The 16,516-nt window shown below is 34.0% G+C and overlaps 1 protein-coding gene across 1 annotated transcript; it reads right to left on the bottom strand.

Annotated features, from left to right (window-relative positions):
* Positions 1 to 507: 507 nt before the first annotated feature.
* Positions 508 to 15,914, bottom strand: LOC123669355 (inactive dipeptidyl peptidase 10). Its single transcript, XM_045602962.1, has 16 exons — positions 15,801 to 15,914; positions 14,363 to 14,466; positions 11,762 to 11,960; positions 9,237 to 9,311; positions 9,089 to 9,141; positions 7,819 to 8,030; positions 7,289 to 7,509; positions 7,074 to 7,177; positions 6,610 to 6,739; positions 6,292 to 6,532; positions 5,577 to 5,892; positions 3,923 to 4,072; positions 3,555 to 3,740; positions 3,315 to 3,472; positions 2,391 to 2,596; positions 508 to 1,298 (listed from the first exon to the last, which is right to left on the bottom strand). Exons 1-16 carry the CDS (start codon positions 15,912 to 15,914, stop codon positions 1,170 to 1,172), a joined length of 2,598 nt encoding a protein of 865 aa, XP_045458918.1. The 3' UTR covers positions 508 to 1,169.
* Between the last annotated feature and the right edge of the window lie 602 nt (positions 15,915 to 16,516).

Below are 16,516 nucleotides of genomic sequence, written 5' to 3'. Positions count from 1 at the left end.
TAAAATTTCACATCGATAAAAGATCGGTTAAAGTAAGTTAATGTATATTTTAGTGTTGCGATTATGTAAATGTGATAGATGTGACAATATTTGACCGTCTTACTGACTAAAGGGCTAAATGGAATACCATGGTGCAAAAGCAGCTGAGGAATAGAGGATGATCAAGGTCACTTTTATTTCTAAATATTACAATTGATTACAAATATGGGTTATCTGTCGTATATAATTATTTCTAAAGTTATTTATACTCACGTCCGCGTGAGGTATTTTCAACAGCAATATAACATTATAAACCATAACTTTAAAAAATCCGTGACTAATTGTCGACAAAAAAATGTACATCGTAAAAGGCCTAGTAGATTCCCTAAAGGATAAGCTCCTCATTATTTTTTTAATGTAATTTATTTAATATTTTATGAGAGTTATAAAAAAAGATGTATAAATTTTTATCATAAATTATTATAACTTTTAAACAGGGTATGTAATAGCTATGTATTATATATAACATTAATATGGTAACAGTATATTATTTTAAAACAATGGAAGTAGAAAGGGTTACAGTAAAGCCTAAAGGGTAAAGCTCGAATTGCTATGAATTTATATAATCACAATATAGTAGTACGATTGACAAGAGTGGAATTTACGAAGAGTATAAGATGCATTGAATGTTTTCAGCGCTTAATCTCGTTACAGCACTAGAAAGGATACTTTTCAAGATTTAAAACACTAATAATAGGTAAGATTTATTTAGACAATAGAAAAGGCGAACATTGCTGAAGCGGTGTTGATGGAGCGTACTAGAAATATATGAAAATTAATTATTTTTTAGCCCAATTTATACTCTTTTCGTCTTAAAACTCGGTACGTTTTATTTTACTCGACCACAGTAAAATCGCAATAGTATTGGTTTGAACGTTATTGATAATTTACTTTAAGATGTTTTCATAATGAGTAATGAATCTATTATAATTTCACACACATAATTCACATACTTAGTATCCTTCTAGAAAGGCATACCTAATTTAAATTTATTTGACAACACAATTTAAAGCACTATCTCATTTACATATTTACAAAATATGATAATAACTATACATAATAATGATAATTCCAAAATGATAGAATGTTTTTTTGCAAAACCTATTAAGACTTATCGTGAACGATTAATTTTATCTATCTGGTGGAGGCAGCTTGGTGTCTTCTGGATCAAGAGAGAGGCACTCTCGGAGATAGTCTTCCATTGATCGGTATACGTGCTCGATGACGCCTTTCAAATCATGGCCTTCGTCGGCGTATGCCTGAAAATAAATTACGAAGAAACTGAGTAGACGTTGCTTGATAATTCAAAAAACGTATCTATCTTTGTAATTACCTGTTACAATGTGAATTAGTTTTTTTAGAAAATTAATCAATGTAATTTCAAAAACTACAGAATAGAAGTAAGTGGCATCTAGGTGTATTCTTATAACGATTTATCCAAAACAATTAATGAAAGCTTTATTTAATGAAAGTTTTATAGCGTGCACTTTCAAGTGCACGCAAGAGTAACAAAGATTTTAATTTACCTTCACAAACATTAAACTTTCGAAATAATTGTGTTTGCTCGCAAACGAAAAAAAACCGACTTCAATTACATCGACGAGTAATACAACGTAGATCGACGAAAAAATAGTCAAGTAACAACGCATTACCAAAGATTACTCAAAAAGTATCATCAGATCTCGATAAAATTTAAATGTGACCACATTATAAACATCGGCTTTCGATTAAATTAAAAATCATTAAAATCGGTACACCCAGTAAAAAGTTATTGCGGATTTTCAAGAAGTTCCCTCGATTTCTCTGGGATCCCATCATCAGATCCTGGTTTCCTTATCATGGTACTAAAATAGGGATATCTTCTTTCCAACAAAAAAAGAATTATCAAAATCGGTACACCTAGTAAAAAGTTATTGCGGATTTTCAAGAGTTTCCCTCGATTTCTCTAGGATCCCATCATCAGATCCTGGTTTCCTTATCATGGTACTAAACTTGGGATATCTCCTTTGGAACAAAAAAAGAATTATCAAAATCGATACATCCAGTAGAAAGTTATGCGGTATAATACAACGTAGGTCGACGAAAAAAGCGTCAAGTAAAAACGCATTATTAGATATAGCTCGAAAAGTAGTTGTTAGATCTCAAATAAATTTAAATGGGACCAATTAGCACACACCACCTTTCGATTAAAAGAAAATTTGTCGAAATCGCTCCACCCAGTCAAAAGTTCTGATGTAACATACATAAAAAAAAAAAAAATACAGTCGAATTGAGAACCTCCTCCTTTTTTGGAAGTCGGTTAAAAAGTAGTATTATAATGGCATGGCTTACAAACGGTATTGATGTGGTACCTGATATCGGAAGAGTACGCCGGCGTCGGTGAGCGCGCGCGCCAGTTGCAGTGCGTGCGGGTAGGGCGCGCTCATGTCGGCCATGCCGTGGATGAGGTACAGCGCGTGGCGCGGGACGTGGTGCGCGCGCTGCGACGCGTCCGCCTCCACGTAGCCCTTGTAGTTGACCGACGGCATGCCCAGGATGCGCTCCGTGAAGGCAGCATCTAATAGTTATTTATGCAACTGTTGTATAATAAGCGGTATTAAAACACGAATGTGAGATTGTGGTGGGTGGGTAATAGTACCACATGAGTGTTTTAATACCTAATTATCAACAGTTGCATGCAAGACTTTTCATAAACCCATAATATAAACAATCTGTAAAAGATTCTGAAACAATTAGCTTACTGCTAACATTAAAATAACCAATGTTTTTCCGGCACGCGGCGGGATCTGGTGGTGAAACGCGCATGAATGACCACGTTCTTTTCTTGAAATTCATTCAGATACCACAAAGGGATCGAAAAAACAAAAACAAAGGAGTGTTATTACGAAATTCAGCACGTTTGGATAAATATTATGGTTATTAAGACATGGGGTGTTTTAATTTTGGGAATGAGCTAACTGTTTCAGAATCTTTTATAAAGGATTTAAAGCATGGGAGTACACAAAAATTGTATAAAATATTTTAAAAATAAAGTATTTAAATAACTGTATTAAAACGTGTTTTAAGATAATTTTTAACATGTGTATCATTTATCAACCAACACGCATCAGATTTACTGCTTGTCCTAGTTGTAAATGGTTCAAATTTTTGATTATATATATATATATATATATATATATATATATATATATATATTTCTGTTTAAAATATTTATTAATAATTTAAATATATATGTTACACTTAAAAATTATTCTTGAATTAAATATATAACTCACTATAATATAACCAGTCTGTAATCGGCGATACAGCAATACCGCACTTCAAGGTGGATTGTTGGGAGCCCAAAAGCATCGATGTCACGTAGCCACCGTAACCCCAACCCCAAACTGCTACACGCGTTACATCCAAAAATTTGAAGGTTTCTAATAAATATCTGAAATATATTAATATGAGAATTTAATTTATATTTCTAGTCTTAATAAAATTAATGAATGAGTTTAAGATAAAAATCTTGCCTAATAACAGCCAACTGGTCAGCCACCTCAACTCCACCGAGGCGACCGCGCAGCAGCGCCCGAGGAAGACCTCGTGCTCCTGCCACGTCTAATTTTACATAAACTACGTCGTTACGTGAGGACATATACGTTCCCCAATCTACGAGAAACTGATCAGTTACTTGCTGGCTTCCAGGTCGCCCATCTCTACAAAGGATATGTTATGTGATTATTACATAGAAATACAGCATAATCAAAAATTATACGTAATGGAATTATTATAATTCTAAGCATACAATTCGGCTTAAAAGTTTGGAAGTGAATTAACGAATAAATCTATTAACATAATATTTAAGTTATGACTATTTACAATATCTCAATTATCTTACACATGAACGAGTACTGGAAAGGCAGCATCACGAAGTTCCTCGCGCCACGAAGGTGGCAAAAATAATTGAACACGTGCTTTCGACCCACTGCTCAATTGCACATCAAATGATCTTCTTGTAGGCAATGCTAATTCACGTAATCGTACTGATCTGAAATGTAGCAAAGAGCGGATAGTAAAGAATCTTTAAAGTCGATCGTTGCGAAGTGTTATTATTTTTCAATTAAGAGCCATTTCACGAAAATTGGTAACAATCCGCGGAATCGAAACATTTTGACGTCGTTAATCTCAGTATTGGATCAATAATATAATTTCTATAAATTAAAAAAAAAATCAAGTACATATGTTTCGGGATTTAGAAAGGGAATGGGATGTACGGATCAGGTCTTTTCTTTGCGGTGTATAGCCGAAAAGTGTTTGGCAAAAACAAAAAAGTCTATTGCGCGTTCGTGGATTATTGTTAGACAGGGATGTGTAGCGTCACCGTGGCTGTTTAATCTATTCATGGACAATTGTTTGACATATTTAAAAGAGAATGAAGATGTGTTGAGAATGAATGAGTTACTCGTCAAATGTCTTCTCTATGCTGATGATCAAGTATTACTTGCGTCTTCGCGCGAGGAGTTGCAGGAGATGGTAACTGATATAAGTGGAGCCTTTGTAAGAAAGAGAATGAAGATGAATGTAAAGAAGACGAAAGTGATGGTGTTTGAAAGAGATGAGGCAGTGACAGACTGCAATATCGTGATTGGAGATGAACAAATTGAACAGGTGAATGAGTTTGTGTATCTGGGTTCAAAGTTTACAAGAGATGGAAAGTGTGAGTGTGATATTGAAAGAAGAGTGAATGCAGGAAACAGGGTGAATGGCTTTGTACTCATTTATGAGCAGTCGGAAGGTGTCTAACAAGGCTCGTTTGGCTGTGCATGCGGGGGTGGTGGTTCCGACTCTCAGTACGGAAGTGAAAGTTGGGTATGGCAGAAGGAACATGAAAGCAGAATAAATGAAGTTGAGATGAGAGCGGTAAGAAGTATTATAAGAGTTAAACTGAGTGACAGGATAAGAAATAGTGAGATAAGGAAACGTTGTAGTTTGAAAGAAGATGTAAAAACAACAAACAAAAATTGAGAAAGGTATGCTCAGATGGTTTGGTCATGTCGAGAGAATGAGTGAAGAACGATTGACGAAGAAAGTGTATAAGGCAAGTGTGGATGGAAGGGTTGGAAGGGGTAGATCTAGGCGGGCGTTCCGAGACCAGTTAAGGGACATCTTGAAAAAAGGCCAGGTCAAGAGTACCCTAAGCCGAAGAGCATGTATGAAGGGAATAATGAAAGTGGACGAAGCGAAAGAAGTATGTAAGGATCGTAGCAAGTGGAAAGAAGTGGTCTCTGCCTACGGGAAAGAGGCGTGATTATATATTAAAAAATTAATTATGTAAAAAACATTTTATAACATAGTTATTAATTTTTATTATACATTAGATAATGATCAAGATGGTTTTTTGGTTGTCAAACTATACTAACTAGCACAAAGATCGAGCGGCTCGTACGACTTACTTGCGCATAGCGACCAAATTTACCTAAACTTGCATAGCGAAAAATTGTGAAATGGCTCTTAAAACTTAATTTCAGAACTATATAAGTAGCAATCTTTACCTATAAGGCCTCGTATCGTATAATATTCTTTCTAACTTATGTGTTCTAGCGTCATGAAGTCCAGCAAGCGGTGGACCAGGACCCATACATTCAAGAACATAGTGTGTTATTCCTAGCTTCGGCTTAGCGGGTGAGAACGTAGCACTCCAGAAGGTGCAGTTTGCATAATGTAAACGAGCAGGCCATACTGCAGGCTCGCATGTTAGGCAACGTGGCTCCTCACGTTCAGCACGAGCCCTCACGGAGTTACTTCCTCCCCCGTAGCTCGGATCTCGGACTACGTACACTTGTCTTTGACCCGGTCTATCTGCACTACCTATAGGAAAAAAAAATTGAGTTACATAACGCCTATGACGGAACAAATTTCCAACCAAAGTCCACAAACTTAACAGTTTACACAACTCCAACACATTTCTAAGACACAATAAAATAATATGCTTTTGGGAACTAAATAGACAATGAGCTAAGCAAATAAGGTCAACTAAATGATATTAGGTTAGTAACTGAGGCAATTGCACTATTCAACAAACACCACTCAGCTGCAATTAATCTTATACTTAATTTGATTAGCTTCGGTGGCCATATCAGGTTGCTTGCTTACATTATGTGAGTGAAACTTTTCGTTGTCAAAACCTTCAATAAAAAAAGAAAAAAACGAATATATGAATGTCCTAAAATAAAGAGTACTTAATGCATGAGGGCCATAATTTCTTACCTAAATAATAAACTAAGTGATTTTCCTGATCCCAAGCTAGGATTTTGGTGACTTCCACTTTACCATGTGATAAAACAGCTATGCGCTGGCGCAACACATCAACGTGTTTTATGTGTGTATAGTATTGACCACCGCCTTCTTGAACTGCCGCTAAAAGGAGAAATGCACTGCCATCTTCCGAATAAACTGGCTCTTGGTGTACTTCTAACCAAGGTTCATCAGTAGCTTTTTCGGAATGCGTCTAAAAGTAAGAAATAAATATAAATCTCTCATATAATCACTATAATTTATTATAATAAGAAAATGACTTAATGATACCTCTGTGCACGTCCAGTTTGGTGCATAACAACTGCTGTAAACGGTATAATTTTGAGCTCGATTCATCCACACTACTCCTATGTGAGAATTGTCTTTGCCCACCCACTGGGCTGATATGAGATAATATTCACTGAAAATTTTTGGGTTGTTAAAAGTTTTTAATATAGTCGTTTTTTTAAATAATCATAATAATTAAAGTATAAAAGAATTTATTTATCTTCGTGCATCTTGCACCAATTTTTCGTACATATTACGTACAATATTTAACAACAAATATTTTAAATACAGAATCAAATACCATGAATAATAATGTCGATATAATAATAATATTGTACACACGTATTTTAAAGAATTTTTAACAAAATTTGCAACTTCATTTTATTTTAACCTTTGTAGAAAAACTAGGATGTATTGTCTCTTATAGTATTCTATTCGTATTAGTCTAATAATAAAATTACTCTTACATTCCATCTAAAGTACTAGGAGGTTTTACTTCCCACCGTGGAGGGGAAGAAACATTTTGAACCGCTACTATCCATAAAGTCACTTGAGGTATTGAACTGCCAGGCTGAAAACAAAAAAAAAAAATAAACTTGAACCAACAAAACTTCCTACAGAAATACAGATAAATTGAATAAAGATTTACAATGTCAAACCAATTTAGGCAACGAATATTTACCGTAGGGTATCTCACTGTGATTTGATCAGGGAAGACTGATGGGATACTGTTGTTGAGGGTCGGGAGTAGAAAGCCTGATCTGGAAGCCCCCGAACCACCTATTCCTTCGGATATGTGAGGGAATTTCAGCTCCGACACCTTGCTGTCGTCGTATTGGACATACAGCACGAACGCGCCGTCTATCGATCCCCAAGTCGCCGACGATGTTTTCGTCACCTCCTCTGTGTTAGGAATACATTTTTTAAATAATAGTTAAATCATTTTGTTGTGCTTTGTAATTGATCGTTGATGTCTTTGTTTCTCCACATATTATACCACAACACGACAGTTTATTGTAGTGTTACTCTATTCTATGTACATTGTAATTTTTTGTGTGTCTTCTATTGATAACTCTTTCAAAAATAATATAAATTACAGGTAGCTTGTACAAGAAATCAAAAGTGGACGCAGGAAGATTATCAAAGCATTATTTTGAGACTATTTTAGGCGGTATTCTGACTAAGAATAACAATTCATGACAAGACACAAACCTTGGTACAACCAATCCGACACTCCATTGTACACTCGACCTGGAACGGCGTCTGTTGTGAGCCTAAGTAGTGGTGCTCTTCTTGCTGGAGGAGCTGGCCTGGCAAGGACTTCATTGTCTGCAACGAGCAGGAGTGCACCCTCCGTACCGAGCCACGCCGCGTGTTGCCATTCCCAGCTGCTTTGACCTTCACCAAATAAGTGGATGTGGTGGCTAAACAAAATAAGTCATTATTTAAAAATCGATTTTAAGGTAATAATACCAAAAGAAGGAAATCCTAAAAAAAGATGGATGAAAATTTAATAACTTTAGTAAATTAAGAAAAAAACATTAAAATAATTACAATTCACATAATACTGCTTAATTTGTTTACATAGTCAAAACAGTCAGATAAATCTCCAGTTGAAAAGATCTTGGACAAAAGTTCAAAAAACTAATTCGTTTGGAAGAAAGTAAATATGCTGTAGAAAAGGTCTTTGTTGAGTAACTTGAAAAACAATAAATCTTTATTGTAAGTTACGTTTGTGAGTTACGAAGACGTACAAACTTAGCTTAAACATAATTATTATGAATGCGCCTTGAGCTTCTTTGGCCTTTAACTCACGATTTGAAATAATATATGTATGAAAACGATGTTTATTTTTAGTTCATGCTGAAAGTAAATTTATTTATAACATGCTAAAATTGTTTGGGGAATGCATAGTATAAAGAAATGTCACCACCATCATTACTTTTTTTATTTTACACTCAAAAGTAAGAAATATGATTAATGAGTTATCATTTTTCATTAATTTAATAAAAAGTTCATAAGATTCTAAAACTTTAAGTTTCCGTATTAGTTAAAATACTTTCTTCACATAAATACACAAACTAAGTTCACACAATATTCTTATAAGATTAAGGAATAGAATGTAAGATAAGATGCACGAATTAATCCTAACGAATACTTCTCACGTAATAAAATATTTGCTCGTTTATAGAGCGGAAGAGCCTTCCGAGCGGCTATTGAAATAACAGCGCCCTTTCACTGTTTACTTCAGTGCTCCGACCGCACCCTATTCATTAACATTAATTTCGTAAACGTAACCAAATCCAATTAACTTTTTAAAACCTTTTCAATCAATAATTTTCTTTAAGAATATTCTATAAAAGCTTTTAACACACACTAACATCAATAAGCACTTTGAAAGCAGCTAGAAGCATTATTAAGGCACCTTAACAAAGTAATATTAAAATTCTACAAAGGAAAAATAGCACACACAGAGTCTTACTCATTTGTGACGTCATAAACTGTATAGTGTGCCGTGAAGGTTCGCCGATAAACCTATAAAAAAGGAAAATGAAAAGATCAGTGGCGGTTTAAATTTGCAGTAGTTTAACACAATTTTGTTGTAAAGGTTTTTTACGAGACGTTATTACCTCCTTGATGTTGTGCTGAAATAGCACGTATTGTAGGTTTGGGGAACACTGATAACCGCGTACATTGAGCTGCCTCTGAAATTAATATCAATTTATATATCACTCGCATTCTAAATATTTATATAATATATATATATATATATATATATATATATATATATATATATTGATATTACTTTTATTATATCTAATCTGCAAAACAGTACGTTTCCATAACCACTTTTTTAAAAGTTTTTTCGCTCATATAATGCGTTTGTTTGTAACAATCACTACGCTACTATTGATACTAACGAATATCCTAAAAGATGTCTGCGTATTATATCCAGTATTAATAAGGTACGAGTTTATATTACGAGTATAAATCTAAAAAAGTTAAAAAGTATTATTAGGTTATCTGTAAGTAGAATCATTGTCATCACCATCACTTCAGCTTATCACAGTCCACTGCTGGAATGAACTCATGTGTGTTGCCCATAGTCACCACGCTGGGCAGGCGGGTTGGTGACCGCAGGGCTGGCTTTGTCGCACCGAAGACGCTGCTGCCCGTTTTCGGCCTATGTATTTCAAAGCCAGCAGTTGTATGGTTATTACATCGGTCGGCTTTTTAAGTTCCAAGGTGTTATCCCTAAGTCGCCTCTTACGACACCCACGAAAAGATGGATGTATTCTTTACTGCCGTAACCATACAGCTAAAGTAGGATATTTCGAGTAAAGTGAGTAATTAAATTACTAGCTTTTTTATTTTTCTTTAATATAATTTTAAATATTAATGTATGCATTTTTTTTTATATTTAATTTCACAAAAGGCAACATTATATTTATTTCCCTTAATATTTTCATCAATGCATTTGATATACACGCATGATATTTTGAAACTGCATGTAACATTTACAGCTAAACTAAATTCGGTTCTGTCGTAGTATACGGTACAGGCAGCCAGCAGCCAGCTTAACAGCACAGTGCGCACCGCGCACGATGCTCTAACAGCCAATTCAGGTGAGGAAATTGAATTTGCATTGTTTCAAACTCGTAGAACTTTGACCGGACTCAGTTTCGAGGAAAATTTATGAGATAATTTTCAAGGGGCGCTTTAGCAATTCCCACGCTGCATAACATTTTAAACTTTGTTTTGCAACTATGAAGGTATATTGTAAACTTTTATAGTGTTTCTTTTCACGTTTTATTAAGGGCTGAGCTAGTACATATTAGGTATTAAATTTACACTCCAGCTGCTTGTAACGTAATTTTATTTTATTGCTCTTAATTTCATAAATATATAAATAACGCTTTCGTCGTCTCACATTTTTCAGATTAGGAGACATTCATAATTCATTTCTACTATAGTGGTGAATTGCACTATGGGTTAGTAATACGTTTAATATCACGCCTATAGGAAAATAAACAATAAATAAGTTAGAATGGTATTTTTTGAGGTTAGCGTCTAGTAGCCACTAATCTTAGTAGCTTTTATATATTATTTTAAATAATTCTAAATTTTAATACCTAATTAATTTTTGATATGAATTAAAAACAAAAGAAGTTAGCACTATAGGATTGACACACAGAGAGGAACAGTAACTTATTTTAATAAAAACAAAATTCCAAATGAAGAACTAATTCCATTATCCGCAACTTTTAAATGAAGCTGAAGCCAAGGTATATCTTGAAGTGTGATTACTTTCCACTTTGTTTCCTTCGATATTGCTTTTGTGGTCTGTTTTGTGGTGGTGTTTAGCTACTTTTATTTAAATAAAAATGATACGGGTTTCTCAACTAGAGAACTTCTGTGGTTTCATCTATATTAACAATTCCACTACTACAGTTAGATTATAGCCTGACGTATTGTGAAAGAATTGTTAAAATGGATACAAACACAACAATTAATTTTATACAAGCAAATTTATCTTTATATTATACGCCATTAAAAGAGATAACTAAAGTATCCGATATTATTATCAAAATATATGAAAATTAAAACTTTAGGCAGTTTGGTGTCACTTCTGTACCAATTATAATTAATGATAATAAAGTGAAAAAATGTTGTTTTCAAAATAAAATAATCGTTATTGTTAAGAAAAAAAGGCGTTAGAATAATTTAAAAACATTTCTTCTTTGAAGGGTCTTGAACCACTCGAGATAAAAGACCCTCGTTTTCTGGTGGCATAAGCATCAATGTACTCATAGGGCAATCATCCTGAGTATTGTTGTAAAAAAGTCGAGTAAGATATTTTAAATGCCTGTAAATACACCACTAACGGTTTGAGCTGCTCTTTATTAATAAACAGGAATTTTAATCTGAATAAAAAGAAACAAATGAAATTTAATCTACCATCACTCCATTGCGACTTTGTGGATATACATATGAGTCGGAATTTCAACTGAAATATTCTAGTTATATCAACGTTTTTCATAACGAAAGCGACTGCTAACACTTTCTATTAAAAGATAGAAACCCTTATCGAAAAATTACAATGCCGCGTTTAATCTTTATTTATAAGAAAAGGTTATTAGAAGACTATACTCACGAGAGTGTGATTGGTGACGAGCACCGTAAGGGAGTTGTTGAAGGTATCGAGCGCCAGCAGACCTCCGTCGTCCGCCTGGTACACCAGTTGGTGAGAGCTGACCCACGTAGTCGGCAGTCGCTCGCCAGTCAAGTCGCCTCTGAGGAACTCGTCGAGTCGCATACGACGACCTGACCAGTAGAGCAACTCGTCCACATATCTGAAAAATATCTTGTGTCAAGTGTCACTTGGAGCTGATTAATTGTTCTTTATAAAAAGTGCCGTTGTTTGGTAATTTGCAAAATTGAATAATTTGCAAAGTTTTAATACTAATGAATCAGCATCACTAGTTTAAGTCCCATCAAACGAATTTATTTAAGAAAGAATATAAATAAATCTAAAATGATGAAGTGATCGAAAACCTTGTTTATTTTCTTATGTAAGAGGATTGGTTTGAGATAGACATTATATAACAAATGTGAGATATTTATTTTGTTTCGGTGCCTCAGACCGTATTTATGGTGGGTGTTTCCCGCTTGTGAATTATGTCCGACGTGTAACCTTGTAAAGCGGTTTACACATGCGAGGTTGCATGCAATCACACTTGCTCCATCACTAACTCAGGGTAGAAGTTAGCTTGGATGCATCAAGAAGCAATAAATACGTACGTAGTAGAACTAGAACGTGTGTGACCGGAAATCAACAAAGAGTGAGATATAACAGAATTGAACTCAGTGGCCGTTATATATGCGCAATGCAGTTGTAACTTACAATGTACAGACTTTTTAACCGACTTCCAAAAAAGGAGGAGGTTGTCAATTCGATTGTATTTTTTTTAATGTATATTACGGAATTGTAATAATGCAACTAACATAGTATGTAAGAAATATTGTTTACTAACCAAAATGAGTCACTAGTTACTTTATAACTTTTGATAACGCGTATTTTCTTGACAATTTTTTTTTCTACCTACGTGGTATTGTCGATGTAATTGAAGCCGGTTTTTTTCGTTTGTGAGCAAATAAAATTATATGTAGTGTTATTTTTCTGTGGTGAGTCACCTCTGTAATATAATCTAGACTAAAATTTTACGTATTAACCTTAATAATAATAATAATAAAAACTCTTTATTGTATACCAAGAGTGAGCAAAATTACAAAAATAAAAACAGGAGATAAGTACAAAAGACCTTAACATAATAAATTAACTGTTACATGTAATAAATGACAGACAAAGGTTGTAGGGGATTTTGTTTTGGTATATGTGCCGTGTGTGCATCTATACGCATTTGGTGAAGGGCGGTTGTTTTGATGTCGCAAGCGGACACTCCAATTTAATTTTTTTGGAACGAAGTTCCTTACGGCCGGCTTGACATTTGGCTGGGCGAACGAACTGAAAAAAAGTGATACTAAAACCGTAAGAAAAATAATTAACGGAAGTAACGTAATATCAGTCACACGACTGTACAATATGACGTTTGTAAGACTAAAGTATTACTAGTAAACTTTTTTTTAAATTATTTATGTAATTTTATACTGTCGACAAAAATAAATAAAGACACAGGTTTTTTTTATTTCACTTAATAGTTTGAATTATTATTATTATTTTGTGTGATTTATTTTATTTTACGGTATTTGTTATTTTTTAAAATACTAAATTTTAAATACTTTTATGTACTTAATTAAAAACCAATCAACAAAATTAAAAAAAAAAGAAAACAAGAACTAGAAAATATATATAAAATTCAACATTTTTTTTTCAAATTGTGTTGCTTCTAAAAAAAATACAGTCGAATTGAGAACCTCCTCCTTTTTTGGAAGTCGGTTAAATACTATCCAACGGAACTTCGTTCCTACCTGGTGTCCCATGACACCACATAATTTTTTTTGGTAATTTTATTTTTTTGTATGAATAGGTTTAATTTGATAGCATCCTGAATTTCTTGGTTTATTATTTTGTTATTTCGTTTTAGAGTTGTAAGTTTGATTGTTTCAGTATTATTTAATAATCTAAGGGAAACCTGTTATTGGCTATACTATATAGCATATACCTAGCTGTAAGGTACATTGTTTGTAAAGCTGTTGGTTTTCTAAATAAAAAAATCAATAATAAATTACCATAAAATAAATTAGCTGTAGTATTTTGATAAAATAGCCCGATAATGAGCACCAGCAACAACATTACCAGAATTTACATTTGTAAGCACAAAAAGCACTGTTCAATTGTAACCATTGATATTGTAATTTTTTATAGCCTACAACATTTTCCACTACTAGTATTAACTCTGGTATACCTGGCCACCACTTAAGCTTAATCCGAGTGAACTTAAACATAAACTCTGGTAAGAAAAAACTATTTGGTTAGTATAAAATTGTATTTTTCGAGTTCTATGGCTTTTTAAAATCTAAAATCACTTTATTCAAATAGGCTTCAAATGCATATTTGAGTCGTTATTTTACAGATTAAAGTTATATTAGTCTTAATTAATTATTTATTACAAACGATTCGGAATGTAGATTCTGGGGAGAAAAATCGATAAGAAACTCCACAGTTACACTTTTTGATAAATATAAAAATAATTAAATAAATGTAATAGAAATTTTTTAATTAACACCAACTCACCCTAGTAAATAAATGGCAGTGACGATACCAGCGATCACAAAGCTGATGACCATCAACGAAAATACAATGCTTCTCCAGTTGTGCCCATCTCCCGGGTAAAGATCCTAAGACAAAGAGATATTTGCATAATTTCATTTACAATTGAAATACTTTTGTTGCGAGTCGCATAAAAAAAGGTTTGAAACAATGTGAAATTAAACGCACATTTTGAATTCATAAAATGTTTCTTTTTAGGATTCCGTTTCCAGAGGAAACCCGTTAATAGCAATCCTATGTCTGTGAGTAGGTCAGTCTGTTGGGCCGTTATCTTTATATAGGAATACATATATATTTTTTTTATTACATACTTATTAATTTTATTTTGGCCGTTATAAAAACAAATATGTAAATAAAATAAAGTTAAAAATGAAAAGGTTTCTCATTATAAAGGAACCTATTCAACTACACTTAAATTAAACTAAACTAAGCCCCATCGTGAAAAATATGAGCAAACGACTCAAATTTGGTCGTTTTTTTAATAGGGTTTCAGCAGTTTGTCTGCTCTTAGCCGTGGATAAACACTTACGGCGAGAGGCTCGCAACACAAGGACTTATTTTGCACGGGCGGATGGTAAAACCAACACTTTTCAACGTTTTATAATTGGCGCTGACGAACTCTTATTTACGTTATTACAGTATCTTTACAGTTATTTTGTACAATGAAATTTATCTGCGAATTTTTGAAAGATTAAATATAATGATGATTTCATTAGTTTTAGAGTAATCAATATTTCCGAAAATTTGTTATAGATTATTATAAAAATTAATTTCACGATAAATGAAAACAATACGGTTCTAATAAAAATGTGTGTAGAAATATGCATAACAAATAATAAATCGTGAAGTTGTGTATTTATCACCTATATTCTTTCTGGCGAGTCAAAGTGGAAACATATCGTATGAAAATAAAAATCAAATGCTATTAGTGTACGACCTGACCGATTTGTCAAATTTTTCCTCATAATATTTCGAAACGTTCCGTATAAGGCATTTTAGGAAGAGAAAATTGGAAAAAATACATCGAGCATTTGTGAACTAGGTGAAAATTGTGATTGCTTTTCTGTAGCATTTTAAATTTGAACGGGACAGCGTCTCTCGTGTACAAAATATCAGTTATATATATATATATATATATATATATATATATATATATATATATATATATATATATGTATATAGAGTTATGTTTCGAAATGTTTTGGAACTCATCAATTATAATGTGATACATAATAGACAAGCACCAACAGCTAGACAACAGAAGTACTCGTAGCAGCCTATACAAATGTTTGCCTACGGAACCCGTGACCTTCACTGACCAGTTAGTACTGACCGTGTTAGTCTGTACTGTAACCGCAGCGGATCGTCAGTTAATAAATAATGTAACACCTCTCTTTCTCACCTCTTCTTTCGCGGATTTCGGATCGGCGACCTGCAGCGTTTCGTCGGGCGGGAGGCGCCAGGAGCCGCCGCCGCCGCCGCCGCCCGAGCGGTCCGTGTGGCCGGTGGCGTGCATGCGCCGCCGCCCCCGCGCCGCGCGCACCCGCCACCGCGCCGCCCTACGCGCCCGCGACCACCCGCACCGCCCGAGCGCCCGCGCCACTCGCGCCACTAGAACGCGCCGCACGCACCTCCATCACTGCACAAAATAATATCTATTATTACTATTATGACTGGCATGTTGACGCACTTTGTAGTTGTTCTGCTTTCTTATCCGCGGGTTGCGGGTTCGATTCCCGCCTGAGTCTGGATGTAATATTTGTATTTATATAATATATATTTTTTCAATGTTTATTTATCAAAAATAACTATATAAATCGGCTGTTACCTATAATACAAGTATTAAGTTGCTTACCATACTAACAGACGACCGTGCCGATATTTACTTAAAGTAGATAGATAACATTGGGTACTTTACATAAGTTTGTAATCTACGTTATGTTAAAATGTAGCAATTCCTTTAGACAGGCAGTTAAATCTATTAGTGTTTAATAGACAGTATTTTTTTATTTATAAAGTTTAATACCAGATTTTTAATTATAAATTTGTTCTTGAATTGATTGATGTTTTTGTCTGTCACTATTTCTTCTAGTAGCTTATTCCAAATCTATACCACTA

Source organism: Melitaea cinxia, chromosome 3 (genome assembly GCF_905220565.1).
Source record: "Melitaea cinxia chromosome 3, ilMelCinx1.1, whole genome shotgun sequence".
NCBI lineage: Eukaryota > Metazoa > Arthropoda > Insecta > Lepidoptera > Nymphalidae > Melitaea > Melitaea cinxia.
The sequence above is the reverse complement of the archived record's forward strand: the minus strand, read 5'-3'. Positions and strand labels throughout refer to the sequence as shown.

What these genes read in the sequence shown, in the direction of transcription:
- LOC123669355 (XM_045602962.1), bottom strand. Translation starts at nt 15,914, where the DNA reads ATGCACGCCACCGGCCACACGGACCGCTCGGGCGGCGGCGGCGGCGGC. An exon ending in CAAACTGGACGTGCACAGAG is followed by an intron (nt 6,533 to 6,609) that starts GTATCATTAAGT and finishes TCTTACTTTTAG; the next exon opens with ACGCATTCCGAAAAAGCTAC. An exon ending in TCACTTAGTTTATTATTTAG is followed by an intron (nt 5,893 to 6,291) that starts GTAAGAAATTAT and finishes TTTTTCCTATAG; the next exon opens with GTAGTGCAGATAGACCGGGT.